The sequence below is a fragment of the Natator depressus genome, chromosome 4 (assembly GCF_965152275.1).
Source record: "Natator depressus isolate rNatDep1 chromosome 4, rNatDep2.hap1, whole genome shotgun sequence".
NCBI classification, from domain to species: Eukaryota; Metazoa; Chordata; order Testudines; family Cheloniidae; genus Natator; species Natator depressus.
This window is the reverse complement of record NC_134237.1, coordinates 10,822,435-10,839,411: the sequence shown is the minus strand read 5'-3', so window position 1 is coordinate 10,839,411 and position 16,977 is coordinate 10,822,435. Positions and strand designations below refer to the sequence as shown.

At 50.2% G+C, this 16,977-nt stretch overlaps 2 protein-coding genes across 2 annotated transcripts in view; one reads left to right on the top strand and one right to left on the bottom strand.

The window, feature by feature from the left end:
• LOC141985729 (prolow-density lipoprotein receptor-related protein 1-like) overlaps positions 1-9,465 on the top strand; it is a 37,063-nt gene extending 27,598 nt beyond the window's left edge. The window contains exons 24-33 of the mRNA XM_074949917.1: positions 749-950; positions 1,028-1,192; positions 1,886-2,083; positions 2,658-3,204; positions 4,057-4,182; positions 5,006-5,113; positions 5,397-5,633; positions 6,276-6,771; positions 8,584-8,704; positions 9,337-9,465. Coding sequence (XP_074806018.1) covers positions 749-950; positions 1,028-1,192; positions 1,886-2,083; positions 2,658-3,204; positions 4,057-4,182; positions 5,006-5,113; positions 5,397-5,633; positions 6,276-6,771; positions 8,584-8,704; positions 9,337-9,366 — 2,230 coding nt within the window. The 3' untranslated portion in view covers positions 9,367-9,465. The remainder of the gene's footprint in view (positions 1-748; positions 951-1,027; positions 1,193-1,885; positions 2,084-2,657; positions 3,205-4,056; positions 4,183-5,005; positions 5,114-5,396; positions 5,634-6,275; positions 6,772-8,583; positions 8,705-9,336) is intronic.
• A 4,902-nt stretch (positions 9,466-14,367) lies between these two features.
• On the bottom strand, positions 14,368-16,669 carry CLDN23 (claudin 23). The gene has a single exon (XM_074949916.1). It carries the CDS (start codon positions 16,538-16,540, stop codon positions 15,803-15,805), a length of 738 nt encoding a protein of 245 aa, XP_074806017.1. The 5' UTR covers positions 16,541-16,669; the 3' UTR covers positions 14,368-15,802.
• Between the last annotated feature and the right edge of the window lie 308 nt (positions 16,670-16,977).

The window sequence follows — 16,977 nt, the reverse complement described above, 5'->3', positions numbered from 1 at the left end:
CTACTATGCCTTCCTTGGCTAACTTGCCTCCCCTCAGCCTCCGACTAGCCATAACTGCAAGTCACCCTGGACCAGGTGGAGCAGTACTAATGCAGTACCCTTTCCTCTGCACTATCTACTGGCTCCTAATGACCTTCAGAGCTCAGTGCAGTGTCAAGCTTTCTGTTGCTGGTATGTGGTGACACTAGACCATGTACAGCACACTGACTACCCATGTAGTAGCTGCCTCATTGCAGGAGAACAAGCAACTAGCAAGTCAAAACAGCTAGACTCCATCAAGCCTTGACTTTGCTTAATTCATTCTCTGAAGGAATGCTCCTTCCCCGCTGCAGGGCATGGGATGAACAGTATATTACCATCCCGTGTCTGCCTCTAACGTAAGCAATAGTACAGAGCTTTTTTTAAATAGCTGCTTGGCCCCTGCACACACCACTTACCTAGTCTAGACAAGCTGTGCTCCTGCTCTGGAGAGTCAGTTTTCTGCAATGGCAATAATTTGAGCCATTTAGAGAGCACTTCTCTCCAGCAGCAGCTGGGCTGGGTTACATGGCTAAAAGCACCAAGTCAGAAATACTGCAAAGTAGAGTGTTCAGATAATGGAAATGCTCCACTTTCAGTGCAAACCCCTCTGAAAATCTGTTCTAATATTATGTTGTAAATTGTAATGAGACTTGCTTTTGCAGACAGATCTCTTCAATGTGATACAGTGGCTGAAATATCTATTTTCTTCCCCCCCCTCATTGTATAGCTTAATGTACTGGTCTGAAATAGGGGACAAACCTCAAATAGAGCAAGCTGGCATGGATGGCAGCAACAGGAAAATCCTCATTGACGAAGGGCTGGGCTGGCCAACTGGCATAGCTCTTGACCTCCTGAGCTGGAAGATCTTCTGGTCTGATGATAAGCTTCACTGCATTGGCTCTGCCAACCTGGATGGAACTGGCATAAAGGTACAGTGCAGCTGGCTTTAGAGGCAGGCCTGCCTGTCATCAGACTTGCCACATCTGATGGACTTAACCTCTCTTAGGTGTTCCAGCTGACCCAGATCAAGAGCCCTTTCTCAGTAGCTGTGTTTGAGGATGATACCTACTGGTCTGATATGAAAACCAGGACTGTGCAGAAAGTGGACAAAAAGACTGGCAAGAACAGGACTGTGCTGATCAAGCGTCATGGGCAGCCCTATGGCCTAAAGGTACCTGCAAAGCAGCAGACTCTAACTAGCTGTGCAATACATAGATGCTTCTCCCCTCTCCCACTAGCCCAAACCTTGGGACTCTTCTCCCTCCTCACAACCTACCCTGCTGCTGACTTCCAATGACCAAACGATTCCCTGGGAACTGTGCATGAGGCATGGTATAATAGTGTTACTAAAGGGTGGGGTGGCCTCTTGGAGGGGAGCTAAGCTATCTAGGGGGAAATCTTTAACCACTGCCCATGTTGCCATTCGAAAGGGCTCCCCAAGTCCTAATTCCTTAGTAGCCACACCTGTGGTGATTCATAGAACTAGTCAAACATCTGACCCCTCATATGACACACAGGAACTCTGATTCCTCTGAACACACAACTTCAAGTCAACTGGTGTCAAGGGCCAGCATGGAGCAGCTAACCCCTGCCTGGGTCTTTCTCTGCACTGGTTCTTCCCCAGCAGACTAATCCAAATGCTTCTCTCATTTCCTCAAACTCACTTCCACCGGTTACCCTCCTTGCTGGGCCTCCACTGAAAGGTCCATGTAAACTAATCTCTTCCTGTTGTGGACCCCAGGTGGCCTTCTGGTGTATAGTTGCATGAGAGAACCATAAGCAAATGGAGGGCTTGCATTGTAGAGACACTTGTGGTGGCTCTCTGCTTTGCTCACTAGTACTGATTGCCAGGCCTTTCTTTTAGATAATGCATGAAGTGCTACAACCAACAGCCTCTAACCCTTGTCGGGAACTTGGCTGCTCCCACTTATGTCTGCTGAACCCAAAACACAAAGGAAGCTGTCGGTGTCCAATTGGAGAAGTGCTTGCTGATGAGAAGAACTGCATTCCTCTTAAGGATTCAGCATTCATGTTCCTGGTTGCCCCAACAGTGATTACTCAGGTACCACTCTGCTACAGGGTCAGACAGAAAACAAGCATGTCCCATAATATAGCTCTCCTTTGAGACACATGACTGGAGGGGATTCTGTAACAACCTGCAATGGCTCTGTCCTAGGAGACTCTATAACCCACAGCTTCCTGGAAGGAGCCAAGAAATGGCTCCAGTGTTAATGTTGTAAAGTAACAGCAAGCTGACTCGTAAATTTGCTTGCTTTATAGTGGTCTCACCAGTAAAGACAACCTAGTGTGCTTCTTGAAATGTGAATGTACTTCTGCATGACTGGCCAAGTGAACTCAGATTCTGTCAGTCACCTCTCTATGAGCCCAATACCAGTAGGAAGAACTAAACTCCACCCTAGTGTTAAACAATAATCTGCCAAACCTTGGTCCAGAAAGTGAAATCTAGTCCCTCAGAGTTGCAAGGAATAGAACACTGAGTGGCTGATCTAGGAAAGTGTCCTCTCATGCTACCCCCCCCCCCACCCCAGCTGCAAGGAGCCTGGAAAGCCTACAGTAAAGCTCAGACTTAAAGAACAACAGGACTAAGATTTCACTAATTTTGTCTTTAACTCCAGGTGTATCTGAAAAAGCTGCCCTCTGCAGCCAGGGGGGAAACTCTTCCTGAGCACAGAGTTTTCCCTCTCACTAATGTGGACTACTTGACAGCAATAGACTATTCAGTGCGGGATAAGGCCCTCTACTTTGCTGATCGGGAAGATGGTTACATCAGGCTGCTGAGAATCAAGGACTCTGGCAAGCTGTCCTGGAAGAGAGTGATGCCAGTGGGGGGCACTGTGGTATCTCTAGCTCTCGACTGGCTGAGTGGCAACATCTACTGGATCGACAGCCAGAATCCAGACATTCGAGTGGCAACTTCAAACGGCCGCTACACTCTTGTGCTGATCAGCAACGAGCTCTATCACACGGTCTCTGTTGTACTGCACCCCCCTACTAGCACGATGTGCTTTGCTGACTTGGGTATGGAGAACCATAGTGCTGGCCCGAAGATTGAGTGTGCGTCCATGGATGGAAGCAGCAGAAAGGTGCTCTGGAGGAAATCCCAAAGGCCAGTTGGCCTAACTTTTGGAGACGTTGGCACTCGGCTCTACTGGGCTGACCATGGTAAGCACAGGAGACCTGGCTCTCCTGGAGAATACAGGAACTTGTTCAGTGCTAAGCTGAAACTCTTCAGGGCAGGGGGTCTCTCGCTATGGTTAGCGCACTGCTGCAGGAGAATTTACCACTGGTGCATGTTCACTGCAAGGCCTCTTACGAGGTTATTTGAGACCCATGTAGTCTGGTTCCAACACTCGTCTATTCCTGTAGGCAAGCATTGCCTTAGCCAAACAGAGTGCCTGCTCATCTTCTGTGGAAGAGGGCAAGACCACAGCTCAGAATTGCGAGCTTAGTAACCCAAATGCTGCTTGGCTATCCCCTCCACTACAGCATAGCTGCATAAAGTGGTGTGCTGCACCACTGCTGGAGTGGCATCCTAAAAGCAAACTGCAGAAGTTTAACATGGGCCTGTTTCAAATAATGCATGTAATAAGACTACTTTATTTTGTCTCTTGTCTTGTTTTTTTTTTTTTTTCAATTGGGAGCATGACAAATAGCTGGTGGCCACAGCTGCTAGGGATGTCCATGTGGTATGTGGCTAGATATTGGTACAGCACACTGACTTATGGGATGTGTAGAAAGGCCAGGCCTCTGAACAAAGCAGTGAGGTCACTCTGAGGGACATTAAACTAGCCTGCTACCTGCAAGCCTCTATAAATAAGTCCCAAACAGAACTGCCCCCCCCAAGCTTAGTGACTTTGCACAAGCATGTGCCCTGTTGTCTAAGGGTTGAGACGTGGTGTTCATTGGCACCTCTTGCTTCACATGTTTTATCCAGCCAGGCTGGATAACTGACAGTCACACATTGCTACATCTATCTTCATCTCTGAAACCTGAACAAGATGTTTCCTCTTGTAGCGAAAGGTGTTGTTGAAAGCATTCAGCTGGATGGTTCCAGGTTCAGGATAATTCGGGGAGGGCTGCATGGCCTCACACTCTTCACGGCTGGTGAAGGGATGATGGTCTGGACAACTACCCGCAATGGTAAGCCAGTTGCAATGACACAGACCCTTCCATAACATCCCTTAAACTAATAAAAGGAACATCTCCAAGGAGAGCAGCTCTTGGAATAGAGAGCTCTATTGGAAAACAAAAGTCCCTAATGCTGTAAATGGATAGCACACTGTCCTGGGCCTACCAATGATCTTGGATCACTTGCATCTAGATTCAAACTCAGGCTTAATTTTAAATTAGTCTTTTTTTATAGCCTCTCCCCACAATCCCTGGCTTATACCACTGAGTGTGGGGAAGTGCCCAATTAATCCATCTTGGTGTTTGTGGGCTTTAACAAGTTCCCTTAATACCTTGGATTGGCTTGAGCATATTGGCTCTGTCTGCCAGAGCATACTGGGCTTCCAGTTGAGGTTTTTCTAGGTTAGGATGGGGGGATGGATAGTCAGCTAACTTCCATCTCTTCTTTTAGACACTAGTCTAAAACTCTGCACTCTAATGGCACAAATTGGACTTCTGCAAGTGGTGCCTAATGTAGCCTGCCCGGGGGGGGGGGGGCGGGGAAGAGAAACTCTATGTATGGCCTTTGGATCATCCTAGTGTTGTAAATTCTTTGGTCTCACTCCAGCTGAGACAGTTCTAGGTTTTGGATGTCTTCCTGCAGACCCATCCTGAAGTGCAGAACTCTTGAACTTCTGGCTCAATCTGTCTGTTTCTAGCAGAGCCTTGTACCCTAGGAGGAATTCCATATCTGCACACACTTCTCACTGTTGGTCCTGAATGTATAATGTGCACTACTTAGTGCAAGTGGAAAGCTGACTTGTAGCACTGAATCAGTGTCCTTTCTGTCTGCTAGGCTTAACTAGAGTGTGGCATAGCAAACTAGAACTTATGGAAAACTGGTGGTTTCAAGTGGACCAGAAGATTGTGGACCTAAAAATCTACAGCAAGTTCACCCAACAAGGTGAGTCTAAAACTCTGCTGTGGTATAAAGGGGTGAAATCCTGATAAAACCAGAATTAAAACTTTCTCCTGTAGATTCCAGAGACTGTCTCCATGGCACTAAGCTGGTCTACCTGTGTCTGTCTCTCTCCTTGGCCTCCCTCCATTTGAGGCAATGATGCACATATGAAAGGAGTTCTAGCTGGGACACCAGTCCAGACCTCCTGCTGACTTCCATTCAGGAGACTGACATCTTGTTTAAGAATGGTAGTCACCCTTGTGTCACATTTGTTTTCCATTCATAGGCAGTAATGGCTGTTCGGAGAACAATGGGGAATGCAGCCAGCTCTGTTTGCCAAACCATCAGGGAAGGGTCTGCAAATGCACCGTTGGGTACCATCTGGAGCACGGTACCAAATGTACTAGAGCTGTGACGTGCCCTGAACCACTTGAAGCCTGCAAAGATAACCTGAAATGCTTTACCAGGGAGCAAGCTTGTGATGGCCACAACGACTGCTTGGATGGATCTGATGAGCTGGCTTGTGAGTAATACTTTCTGCACATCTAGAGGTCTGGCACCAGAGACTTATCCTGTAAACATTAATTTCATGCCCTAACCTCTGCTTTGGTTAGGGTTAGTATCCATAATCTTCCCTACTCCATTCCCTGAGATGGGATTTGTCCTGTTAGCTTAAACCAGCTACTGGTCAGTCTAGTAGTCCTCTTCATGTCTACCAAACACATACCTTGGCATCATATGGTCTGCAATGTGAAACCTGCATCCATTCTCCAACAGGAAATAGGGTGGTAGGCAGCAACATCTCTGAATTGCAGCACTGGTCCTTGTTGCTCAAGGGGTGCAGGAAAGACCCTTCCTATGTCCCTGGAACTCTAATACATCTATAGCCCCCACCTCTTGTCCAAACACAATAAACCCCTCCTAGATGCACTGCCAGAGGCTACCAAGGAGCCACTGATGTCTGCCTTGCTGCAGGCAGAGAAGGTGAGAAGTCCCACATGTTCATGCAGTATATTATCCCAGGTAACTTTAGCTCTTCCCCCTACTTGTCCCACTTACCCAAGCCATACTGAGAGCTTATCCTGTAATCCACTTAAGATAAACTAAACTCCAAACCAGCTCTTGACATTGTTAGATCTAACAACGCTATATTTCCTCCTCCTAGGCGAATACCTGGACAGAAAGAAGCCCAGGTCTACAACAGCCCCAACTCCAGCAAAGCCAGGCTTTGGAAAGGAGGAAGTGCTAGCACCAACACGTGTCCAGACAATCACCAAAAGACCTATCACTGGAACCAGATACCAGTACCCGGGAAGAAAAACCCCAGCTATACAGACACCTCCCCCATACAGAGAAAGCAGGACCACCGTATCTAGTATGTGGAAATATACAGAACCGTCTCCATCACCTGAGAGCATTGAAAGTGGTGCAGAGCCCCAACCTTGCAGCCGTGAAACCTGTAACATGAGAGGGGACTGCACCATTGAAGAGGACCGAGTGAAGTGTAGCTGCATGTTGGGGTACAGCGGTGATTACTGTGAAGAGACAGAGGTCAAATCTACCACTGGTCCCATTATCTTAGGCATAGCTGTAGTCTTGCTCGTAGTCATGGCAGTGGTGGGAGCTTTTGTCTACATGAGGTGGCAACACACTCTAAAGAGGTAAGACTCCCCCTTGTTCTGTCTGACTTCATAATGGGAATTGTTCCCACCAGCTGATCTCTGCTTACCTGAATGTTCAGCCAGCAGTAATGGGAGCTTGTTGACTCCACCAAATGTCCGTAGTAAGCATTCGTGAAAGTAACTGTGCAGTGCACATTACAGCAGTCTGCGCTGGGGGAAGCCTGGTTTGGATTCTTCCAAATGCTCTGTTTGAACTGCTCATGAAGCACAAACAAGGGGTCTAACTTAGTGTTGTACAAGTGGTCGTCAGTCTCTTCTGGTCTGGGGCTAGGAATCTGTGCGCATCTAGCAAGCGGTTGTAACTTGGCTGCCCACACTGGACCGTGTTGCTAACGGGTGCTTCCTACACAAGTATGAACTATTGAAAACCAACCCTTGTTTGGAGGAGGGGGCTGTCCCTTGGACAGTTTTGAAGGGAAAACCTCTCCGAACAGCCCCTGTCAGCATATACCAGGTTAGGCTTTCTCAGTGTCTCCAAATTTACAAGCCTCCTGCAGCTGGGGCTCCTTACCTCTTCCCTAATATGGAATCTAGCAGCAGAACAGCCTTGGTGTTAATATTGTAATGGAGTCAAGTTTCCTCCTTCCACATTCAAGAAGCATGGCTCTAAACTGTAAAGCTGGGTGCCTTAAAAGATTGTACTCACGCCATCACAAAGCTACTGCTGTTGGCCTTTCCCCAGGCCACCCTCAAGGTTTGTCAGATCCAAGCCTCTTAAACAGCACTAAATCACCTGGCCTGCAGACTAGGGGCTGTGAATGGGTTGCTTCCTTTGCCTCTTAATCTGTCCCCCATTCTTCTCTTTTCCTGTGGAGACTCCACACCAAGTCAGAGGGTGACTAGGTGAACATGACAGGTGCCTACTCCATGCAGTATACAGCAGGGCCTTTCCCAGCTGCTTCTGCAGACCACTTCCTAAAATGCTATGGGCCACCAACACTTATTGATCCACTGGTGTCAGTCTGCCAACCACTAGGGGGTCACTGGCACTACTGGGAACTTAGTTCCCTTAACACTAGGCACATCTCAAAGTCAACTGGCATAAAAAGACCTGCAACAGTATCTCTACAGAATGGTATAAAGTTTGAATCCCTAATTGAGGCAAAGTACCTCTAACAGCATATCTACATTAGAGCCAGAAGTTGTATCTCCATCTTGAGACATACCTGTACTAGGCCTGGTACAGGTAACCTGCTAACTATACCTCCAACTCAAAATGTAGATGTGCTCTTAACTTGTCTTACACATGGTATTGTAGCAAAACAAATGCTTGTTTTCTGGAGAGCTGTAAATAGAACTGCAGCTCTAGGAATACTTCTAAAGACTGCAACAACCAATCTTGCTAGACAACTTACTTAACCCGGGGATCATTTTGGGAGGGCTTTGATACATTACACTCCAGCCTTTTGCAATATGATGTACCAAAAGGCTTTAAACCTGACACCCTACAAGCATCACCAAGCCCATCCCTACTGCAGGATTGTATGGCCAGTGATGGGGAGGGGTAAAAGTCCTTGGGGCAACAGGAGGCACATCTGTCTAGAATGGGACTTGGCAAACACTCTTCTACCAGTGCTTCCATGACTCTCAGTTTGCTGTGTGGGGCCCTGCTGGCAAAGGCATCCTGCGCTCAGTGCAACATGTGGTGTCCCTGAATTGCTATTCTGAATGGCCTTTCTCATGCTGGTTTTTGGTCCAAGGCTCTTAACATTAGGAACCAATCAGCTGTCAGTTCTGAAGCCATTTTACTTCATTGCATTGTAGTCAGAAGTGCTTACTCTCCTAATGCAGGACCTCCAGTACAGCATCCTCTAAGACTCTGACCAGCTACCACAAGGACAGCGACCTCATGGAAGAAGAGAACCTCACAAACAATGAGACCTTCATCAATGAAGCCTATGACAGAGAACAGGTGAGAGGGCAACTGGAGTCTCCTAGACTCCAACACCTGTGACTTGGTCAGCCATGCATCCCATGGGCCTGACCTACCTTTCAGGCAGACCACACATGGGATATTGGACTAACACTTTCTAGAGTGGGGGAGGAGCGCTACTTCCATTGGCACAGGACCTAATTGTGCCTGTGAACTTATCCAACCTTTCTCAATACCCTTATAAAGTGGCTTAGGGGGTGCATTTATTTCCTGTACTAGAGAAAGCTGTACTACACCAAACTGGGGGAAGGGGGGACACTGACCACTAGGCATCCAAGCTCAGGCCTACAGGGGCAGCGCTCCCTAAGGCTAATGCTGCTAGACTGCTCAGGCCACTTAAAAAATAGACTCCTGAAGCCCTAATTGCTCCAAGGACTGGAAATGGGGACTATTTAGGCTTGCCTCTAAGAAGCCTCTTAGTCTCCATCCAAGGGGCAGCAGCTCTTCGCTTACAGTAAAACTGAATGGGTTGATCACATGGGCAGTAAACTAGCCGGGTCCTCGGGCACAGGGCACCACTCCCCAACTAACAGTGCTGTATGTGGGAGACCAGTTCTGCCTCCTGGATACAAACGAATGCTAAAATCAAACACTTTTTTTTTTTCTTGCAGGAGCTGGTAACTCCTATGAAGATAGAATAACTTCATGTTGGAAACTTGAATTCTCTCAATAAAGTAACATATTTGCAGAACCCTTGAGTGTCTTAGTCACAAATCCCTCACTTAGTATTGGTGTGAATGCTGGTTAGTAAATATTCCTGGGCAATGTCTCCTCTTCAGGTACGAATGTTCTGATGCAAATATGGCTACTTGTACAGATGTGATTAAAAACCTGCATCTGAGTAACAGGGACATGCAATTGGGTGGCCAGTAGATCTTTTGGCAGTCCAGGGTCAGCCTTGCCTTGTAAGGATACTGCTTTTCACAAGAGTAACTGGAGGGAGTTTATAGTCTAACTTTGTAGGGCTGCAGATCTGGCTTGAGCAGCCTGGGTAAGCAGTAGGCTTGCAATACTGGGTGGTGGCTGATTATCCTCCCTCAATACTAATGCAAGACCTCACTGTGTGGCTCCCATTTCAAGTGGAGTAAAAGGAACCCTTTTCCCATGGCTCTTACACTGATCAGACATGCTTGGCTAACTGGTGTCTGCACCATCTGGGCTTCTAACAGACAAGGTCACAACTGTTCAGCTAGAGAACTTTTTTCCTTTGAAGTGCTCAGAGGGCAAAGGGGTACCATAGCCTTATTCCCACACTCAACAAATGAGAGCATGTGCTTTTGTCTCTACCCTTCAGTAGAATGCAGCTTAATAGTACTTTGCACAACCAGAGTGAGTCCTAGTTTAACAAACAAGGCCCTGCAGAGTTTGAGGAATGAAATCTCACCTGGCTGCCCCAAAACTTCCAGCAGGGAAGGAGAGACCCAACTAGGTTCAGGGTCCCAGTGGAGCCACGTGTTCTACAAATGCACACAAAGATGTGGCTAGAGCTTAGCATGGTGCCTCCTGATAGAGGATACTGGATGGCTCTAAGCAAGAGGTGGCATTGGGCAGGATGGAAGCTGGGGAAAACCACTCTGGAAGAGGGGCCACCCTACATGTTCCCCTGTCTCAGGTGGGCTAGAAACCCTGCATACTTTCCTGAGCCCAGATGGTCCCCTTCCAGGGGAAGGGTGAGCTAGTGAGGGGCACTGCAGATAGGATGTTCCATCTCTAAATAGCCTGTACACTGTGGTACTCTGTAAGTGAAATGGTGTGGATGTGTGTACACGCTTCACATGTACCCCATGCCACTGGGGAGTTACCACTGACCCAAAGGCTCACCCCTTGGGGGGGAAATTCTGGAAGAGGGTCTTTAAGTGCAGGAGAGTCTGAGGTCAGCAGGGAGCTCAGGGTCTGGGCAACTATACACAGCAGGCTACAGTTCTCAGGATGGGGTCTGCACTCCCCAAGAGTGCTGGGACCCAAAGACTGGGGCAGTGGCTAGGCTCCAAGAGGCTTGGAGCAGCTGTGGATGTAGGGGGCCTGGATTCCCTTCACAGCTGTCTGGTGGGTGGCTGAAAGGGGGCACCCAGCTGGATCAGTGACCAACATCTGAATTGTAGCAACTCCAGAGGGTGACTTTCCTCTTACCTTGGGGGTTCAAGGTGCCCTGTTGCCCTCAGAGGGAGGTGGCAGTAGCCACTATGCAAATAGCAGCAGATGTTGGTGCCTGTCAATAGGGAGCTGCTGTCATAGCAGGACCCTCTCCCTCCTAGACCATTCACCACAGCCCCACCTCTGAAACCACCTGTCTCAACCTCACCAAAAACTACTTGCTGAGCTTTGGGTGAAAAGACTAAGTTCAAACAGTTTGTTTTGACCATTTGGAGACTTTTTTTTTTCACTTCAAAAGAGCATTAAGTCAGAGGGTTAATGCCGCCATCCACAGGAGTGAGTAGTGTGCTTGCTTCAGGCTACAGGAAACAAGCCAGATCTCTCCCTGCTGGCTTCATGCTTCTGGGAGTGGGAGCCAGAAGCTCTCCAGCTTGGCAGCAGGAGCAGAGTAGGTCAGGGTGTTCTACCTGTCATTAAAGAAGCTGTGCTAGTTTGTATATTAACATCTCCAACCAAATGCTAGAAACTCTGCCCTAGAGCTAGAATTAGAGTAGCTCTACCTTGCTCTAGAGGGCTGGAAATGCCCCTCCCGCTGGAGAAAGGGGGGAGACATAGCTTGTACAAGCAGCCCAGGACTAAGGGAAGGTGGTGCAATTACCACAGCACTTCACAACCCACTGACATGGGGCTTGGGTCCAGATGCCAGTGTGGACAGCAGCTCCTAGCTCCAATCTGGAAGTGGGAGGTAGAGACAGGAGGCTGCTGGGCCATGGAACAGCCCCTCTCCCTAGGGGCAGCGTGAAGCCAGATGAGCAGGGATGGGGTGGAGAGGTCTAGGCAGATCCCTTGCCCATGTGCAGGAGGCTGATCTTTGCATAACACTGCATCAAGTGGAGTCACTGTAGGAGTCACACAGGCTTGGACACTAAGACTCCAGCAGGGGGCAGTCCACCCTTCTTGGAGCTGGGTTAGCTACCAAAGCCAGCACTAGGAAGGGTCACAGGCAGTCACGTCCCCAGGAAGCCACAAGGCCTAGGAGCCTTTCTAAAGGCAATCTTGTATTCCATGCAAGGTGACAGTTATGGGCCCCAGTGAACACAGCCCATGGCCTGGATCTGGCCTGGGGCAAAACTAGGGTTCAGGCTTCTTGCAGAGCTTGATGGATGAGCAGAAGAGGGAGTGCACCCCTGCCCCAGCAGGCTTAGAACTCTGTAACCCACCACAGGGGACAGGGAGGCTGGGTTTTGTCTGGCTGCTGTGATGAGCAGGCAATGATAGCTTACCTCTGGATAGCCCAGTCCTGTGCACTGTCTCCCCCCGCCCCTGGAACTCCAGCCAGGGCATAAGGTAGACCTGTAGGAACTCCCAAAGTGAGCACTCCTATTAGGCTCTAGGTGGCATGAAAATATACCATCAGAAGGCCCTAGTGGGCTGGACACCACACTCACTCGCCACACCCCATTACCTCCACAAGACCGCTTACAGCCCAGCTAGTGGGGGAATTAATGGAACTTGCTCAAGGTCTGGGGTAGGGCCTGGAAGAGAATTCAGCTGCCTGGACCCCTTGTCCCTGCATCTCCTCCCACAGGTGTGATGGTGCTGCATGTATAATAGTGCTATTGTAAAAGCAGATAACCATGCAATTGCTACTATGTGATTCCTAGATCACTCTTTCTTATTGTCAAAGTAACTACAGAAATGTAAACCTTCCTGCCTCACTCAGCTGTGCAGTCTGACCATTTCTACCAGTGAATGCCTCTCAGCCCACCGGGGCCTGCATCCGACAGGGGCTAAAGAGCACTGGCGGCGTTGCGAGGAGCAGTTGCAGATGTGCTAAAAGGCGGAGGTATTTACAGAAAGAGCCAGCCATAATAGATACTAAAGCTGATGGGAGAAGCTTATTCATGCCTACTGCCGGCAAAAGGCTATAAGATTTGGTCCCCCCTGAGAAACAGTGTAGGATCACAAGGCTAAACTGACTTTGACTCTCACAGTAACACATGGGCTGATTGGTACACATCTTTGTTACTTGTCCTGTGAGAGCAGAGGTCTTAGGTGGCTGGTGACTGGTCTAATAAACATTTGCAAGAGCAAAAAACTTCCACAAGTGGAGGCATAAGAAGGATCGGACAAGTTGTAAGAGTGTGTCAGCTGCTTGTGTATGATACCCAGGGTCGGTGAAGCTACAGTTGAATCATGGCCTCTTGCATTACACGCAGTGTGAGTGACACATTTGGATGATACACTTTGTTTGATTTTAACCAATGCCTCCCCAATTTCAGGCCCAAAAGGCAGATGGTGCATGCAGTTTGCAATGACATGTCCTACAGTTGGGTTGTGCTTGTTTTTTTTCTCCTCTTCAGAAGGTAACAGGAAGCTCAACTTACCTTGAGTTCACCTTTGTAAAAGTAGGCCTAGCACACGCCCCTCCCCTCCCCCCTTCCTCTGCTGTGCACACTTGCCATCTGCCTTCACTCTAACCCCAAATCTGAAGCACGGACAGCAGGACAAGTTGGCTTACAAGCTACCATTTCAGTGGGAGGAGGTTAGCTGCCACTGCACGTGTGAGCTCCCCAGCTGTAGGGCCCTGGCTACTGTGTTTAGCATCAATGAGCAGCCAGTTGACACATGTTGTCAAACTGAAATGTGTCTAGCCCCTGCCAGCCACTGGGCTGCATAGACTCATTTAGTATGGTCAGCACTGAGGACAGGGTCAGTCTCTGTCAATATGATTCACAGACTGTTGACTCTTTGTACACATAACAGACAGACACACTTTAGGACATGTCCACACAGTGCTAAGCAAGGGCTCGGACCTAGGGACCAGGAGCCTAGAGTGTCTGGCTGCTTTAAGGTGGGACCCAGGGTCTGACCCTTATTGCTTTCATGTGGCTATGCTGCCCCACCTTGACTGGGTCCCTGATGGCCTCTGGATGTATCACAGAGTTCTTGGCAGCAGAAGAGCCATATCTAAGCAAATAAATTCCTCAATTTCTTCTGCCCTGGGACGATCGCTACTGCTGAAAGCCTGGTCTACGTTCTGTTTCAGATATTTTTCCCATCACATTTGCCCCTTGCTGCAAATGAGATTGCAATCAAGCTTTTCGCTTCCTATACTGAGCTTCTGAAGGCTTCTTTGGGGGCATCTTTTATTTTCTACAGGGGAAAACAGACAGTATTAGGGAGAGCAAAAATCTATGTTCCGCAGTCTTAGAAAGTCACCAAACATTACGTGTAAAGCATAACAGAGAAGTAACAGTATTTATTTTATATTGTTGCATAGACAGGGGTTCGATAGCTATCTGTGGTGTCTCATTAAATATGTCCTTTATTAGTCACTACTTACACTCTTCAGATCTTAAAACACAAGTCCACTTTCATAATTACACAATAAAACAAGGTTCACAACATCGCCGCTGGGCTCTCGCTTCGCTTGACTTTGTTCTTATATCTCACTGAATGACTGGCGACGCCTGCCCCACCCCGATGGGTGGCGGGTGAACCGCTAGCTGTGGGAGGCTAGCCCCTGGCCGGGCCTGCCCCCTACCCCCAGCGGAGCCCCCGCCCTCTCTCTCCCCATTGTCGCCCGCCCCTGAACACCAGGTGGGTGGGAGGGCAGGCAGCACGCAGCCCCCAAGCGTGGGGTGGGAAACGCAGCCCCCAGCCCTCCTGAGCACTGGGCAGGCAGCCCCCGCCTCAAGCACAGGGCAGCATGGCCCCAGCACCCCCCCACATCCTGACCACAGCTGCCCCAGCCGGCTTTCCAGAAGACGAGAAGTCAGCCTGGGCTGGGGCCAAGGGGGAAGGGCAAGCAGGAGGGGGCCTCAGACGGAGCGTGGGCAAAGCCATGCTGGGCTGTTTGGGGAGGCACAGCCTGCCCCCCCCACGCTACCTGCCACCCATGTCGCCCCTTATACACGCGTGGGCATAGCTGACAACAGTCTAGGAGGTTCAAGGAAAATGTGGTTCTGAGAAAGTCTGGAAGATTCCACGAGATTCTACAAAGGTCCAGAACATTCTAGGTTAGTGAAAAATGAATCCAGGTACAGAATACCTGAAACCTGTCACTTCAAACACTCTATTTTCCCTTTTGTTGCTCTCAACGAAGAGAGCACTCGGAGCCCGGCACCCCGCCCCAAGCCCAGCCTCTCAGAGAGTCACTTGGGTCGCCTGCCCCTAAATCCAGCTCGGCTCGCCAAAGAAGTGACTGAATGCTAGAACTCAGCAGCCTCCCAGCTGTAAACGCTGAAGCTGAGAAGGTGCTGATTACATAGAGATACAATAACTAGACTGCAATAACCTGGGTCACTTTTCTGAACAGTCCGTCGGTAACATCTCTGGCCAAGAATCGCATATGCTGGTGGCTAAAGTTAGGCTCCATATTTAGACTCCAAACTAAGCACATGCATATTCAAAAGAGCTGCGCACCCCGCATCTCCCAAGGACATGGTGTCAGGCTCCTACGTCACTTGGCCCAGATCCTCAAAGGTTTTTAGGCTCCAAGCCACCACTGAAAAGCCCTGGAGAATTTTGAAAAATTTACCCAAAGTAATTTAGGCAATTAGGAGCCTAAATCCCACTGACTTCCAAAAAGATGGAGGGTCCTAAGTCACGTAGGTGCTTTTGAAGATTTTATCTGCCCCCTCCTGTGAACTGTCTAAGTCACCATGGCCAGGCAGTAATGTGCAAATCATCAATAATGTCACCCTTGCTATGCCTATACACAGAAATATCCACCTCTTGTGCAGAGCCCACAAGAAATGGCTGCAGTTCTGGGTACCAAACTCTCGTGGGCCCCCGCTGCTGCAGCAGGAGGGTCCATCTGCAGAGAGGCAGGGAGAGGTCCTTGCTGCTGTTAGCCTGGCACAGTGCCCCTTCCCGCCAGCCTTGGCCTCTCTTTGGCAGGGGCTCCTCTCGGCTCGTGCCGCACTGCCCACGTTCGCGTTGGTTGGGGCTGTGTCTGCCAGGCCCACTGTGGCAGGGCTATAAGTCTGAGTCGCAGGGCAGGGAGCGGCTGAAGCTTCTTTCTCCCTCCAGTACATCCACGGGGTTGCTGAAGGACTTGGGAGCTGGCTTCTGGCTGCGGGGCATGAAGCCTCTGGAAGATACAGTGGCGGGGCCCTGCTGGCTGTGGTGGGGATATTTGGTAGCTGCCTTCTTTCTCCTGCACTCCTGGCAGCACTGGTGGAGGCTGAGTGCCAGGGAGAAGCCCCCAATGAGCTCCAGGCAGCTGCCCAGGTAGCCCAGCACCAGGCTGTAGCCCACCTCCAGGGTGCTGTCTGCGGTCACTGGCAGGGTGCTGAGGTCGTGGTTGTACCACGAGACGGGGATGAGGCTCATCAGCCCGGAGGCGAAGAGTAGCAGGCCAGAGAGGCCTGCTAGTAGGTAGTGGGGCTCTTCCTGCCAGCAGCGCACCCCCAGAGCAGCCACCACCAGCCCCACCACAGTCACAATCAGCGAGGAGACCATCAGCCCCTTGGCCACCTGCACTGGCTGCATGGAGAAGTAGCCGAGTTCATCAGGCAGGCCGCACTGGCGCTGGTGGGTGCTCTGGGTCTCTTCGCAGAGGTCCCAGATGCCCTGCTGATAGATCAGGTCCACGGGCTTGCTGCGTATTCTGCTCACCTGCCTCCAGCAGGGAGTCAGCGTGCTGACGAGGTTCAGCAGCAGGCCGCAGGGGCCCAGCACCAGGCCCACGATCATCACCGACGGCGTCCGCATATTGCAGGGCCCAGGGAGGAGGAGGGAATAACCACCGGCGTGCTGGGGAGAGGAGAGCCGCTGCTGCCCCAGTCACAGGGGTGGAAGGCGCAATGCTGCTGCAGAGGCAGACCGAGCCATGTCCGTCCCCACCACAGCTGCTGTGGTCTACCCAGCACAGGGCCCTTCCTCTTGGCCCGCTCCCGCTTGGCCCTGGCACCTGCCTGGCCCGCACAGCCCAGCACTGTTAGCCCCTGCGCAAGCCCTCACCTGCTGGGTTTGCCAGCCCGGTCGCAGGGGGCATCGGCCGTACGGCTTCCTCTTTGCTCTGTCCCCAGCAGAAGGAAACTGGCTGCTCTGACCGAAACTGCTGCATGTACAGAGAAACCCAGCCCGGCTGCCAAACAAGTTCTGGGTGGTATTTTATGGGAGGGGAGGGGAGGGGAAGGCAGGGCTTC

Excerpts from the sequence above, each read along its gene's own strand:
- CLDN23 (XM_074949916.1), bottom strand. The coding sequence starts at position 16,540 with ATGCGGACGCCGTCGGTGATGATCGTGGGCCTGGTGCTGGGCCCCTGC.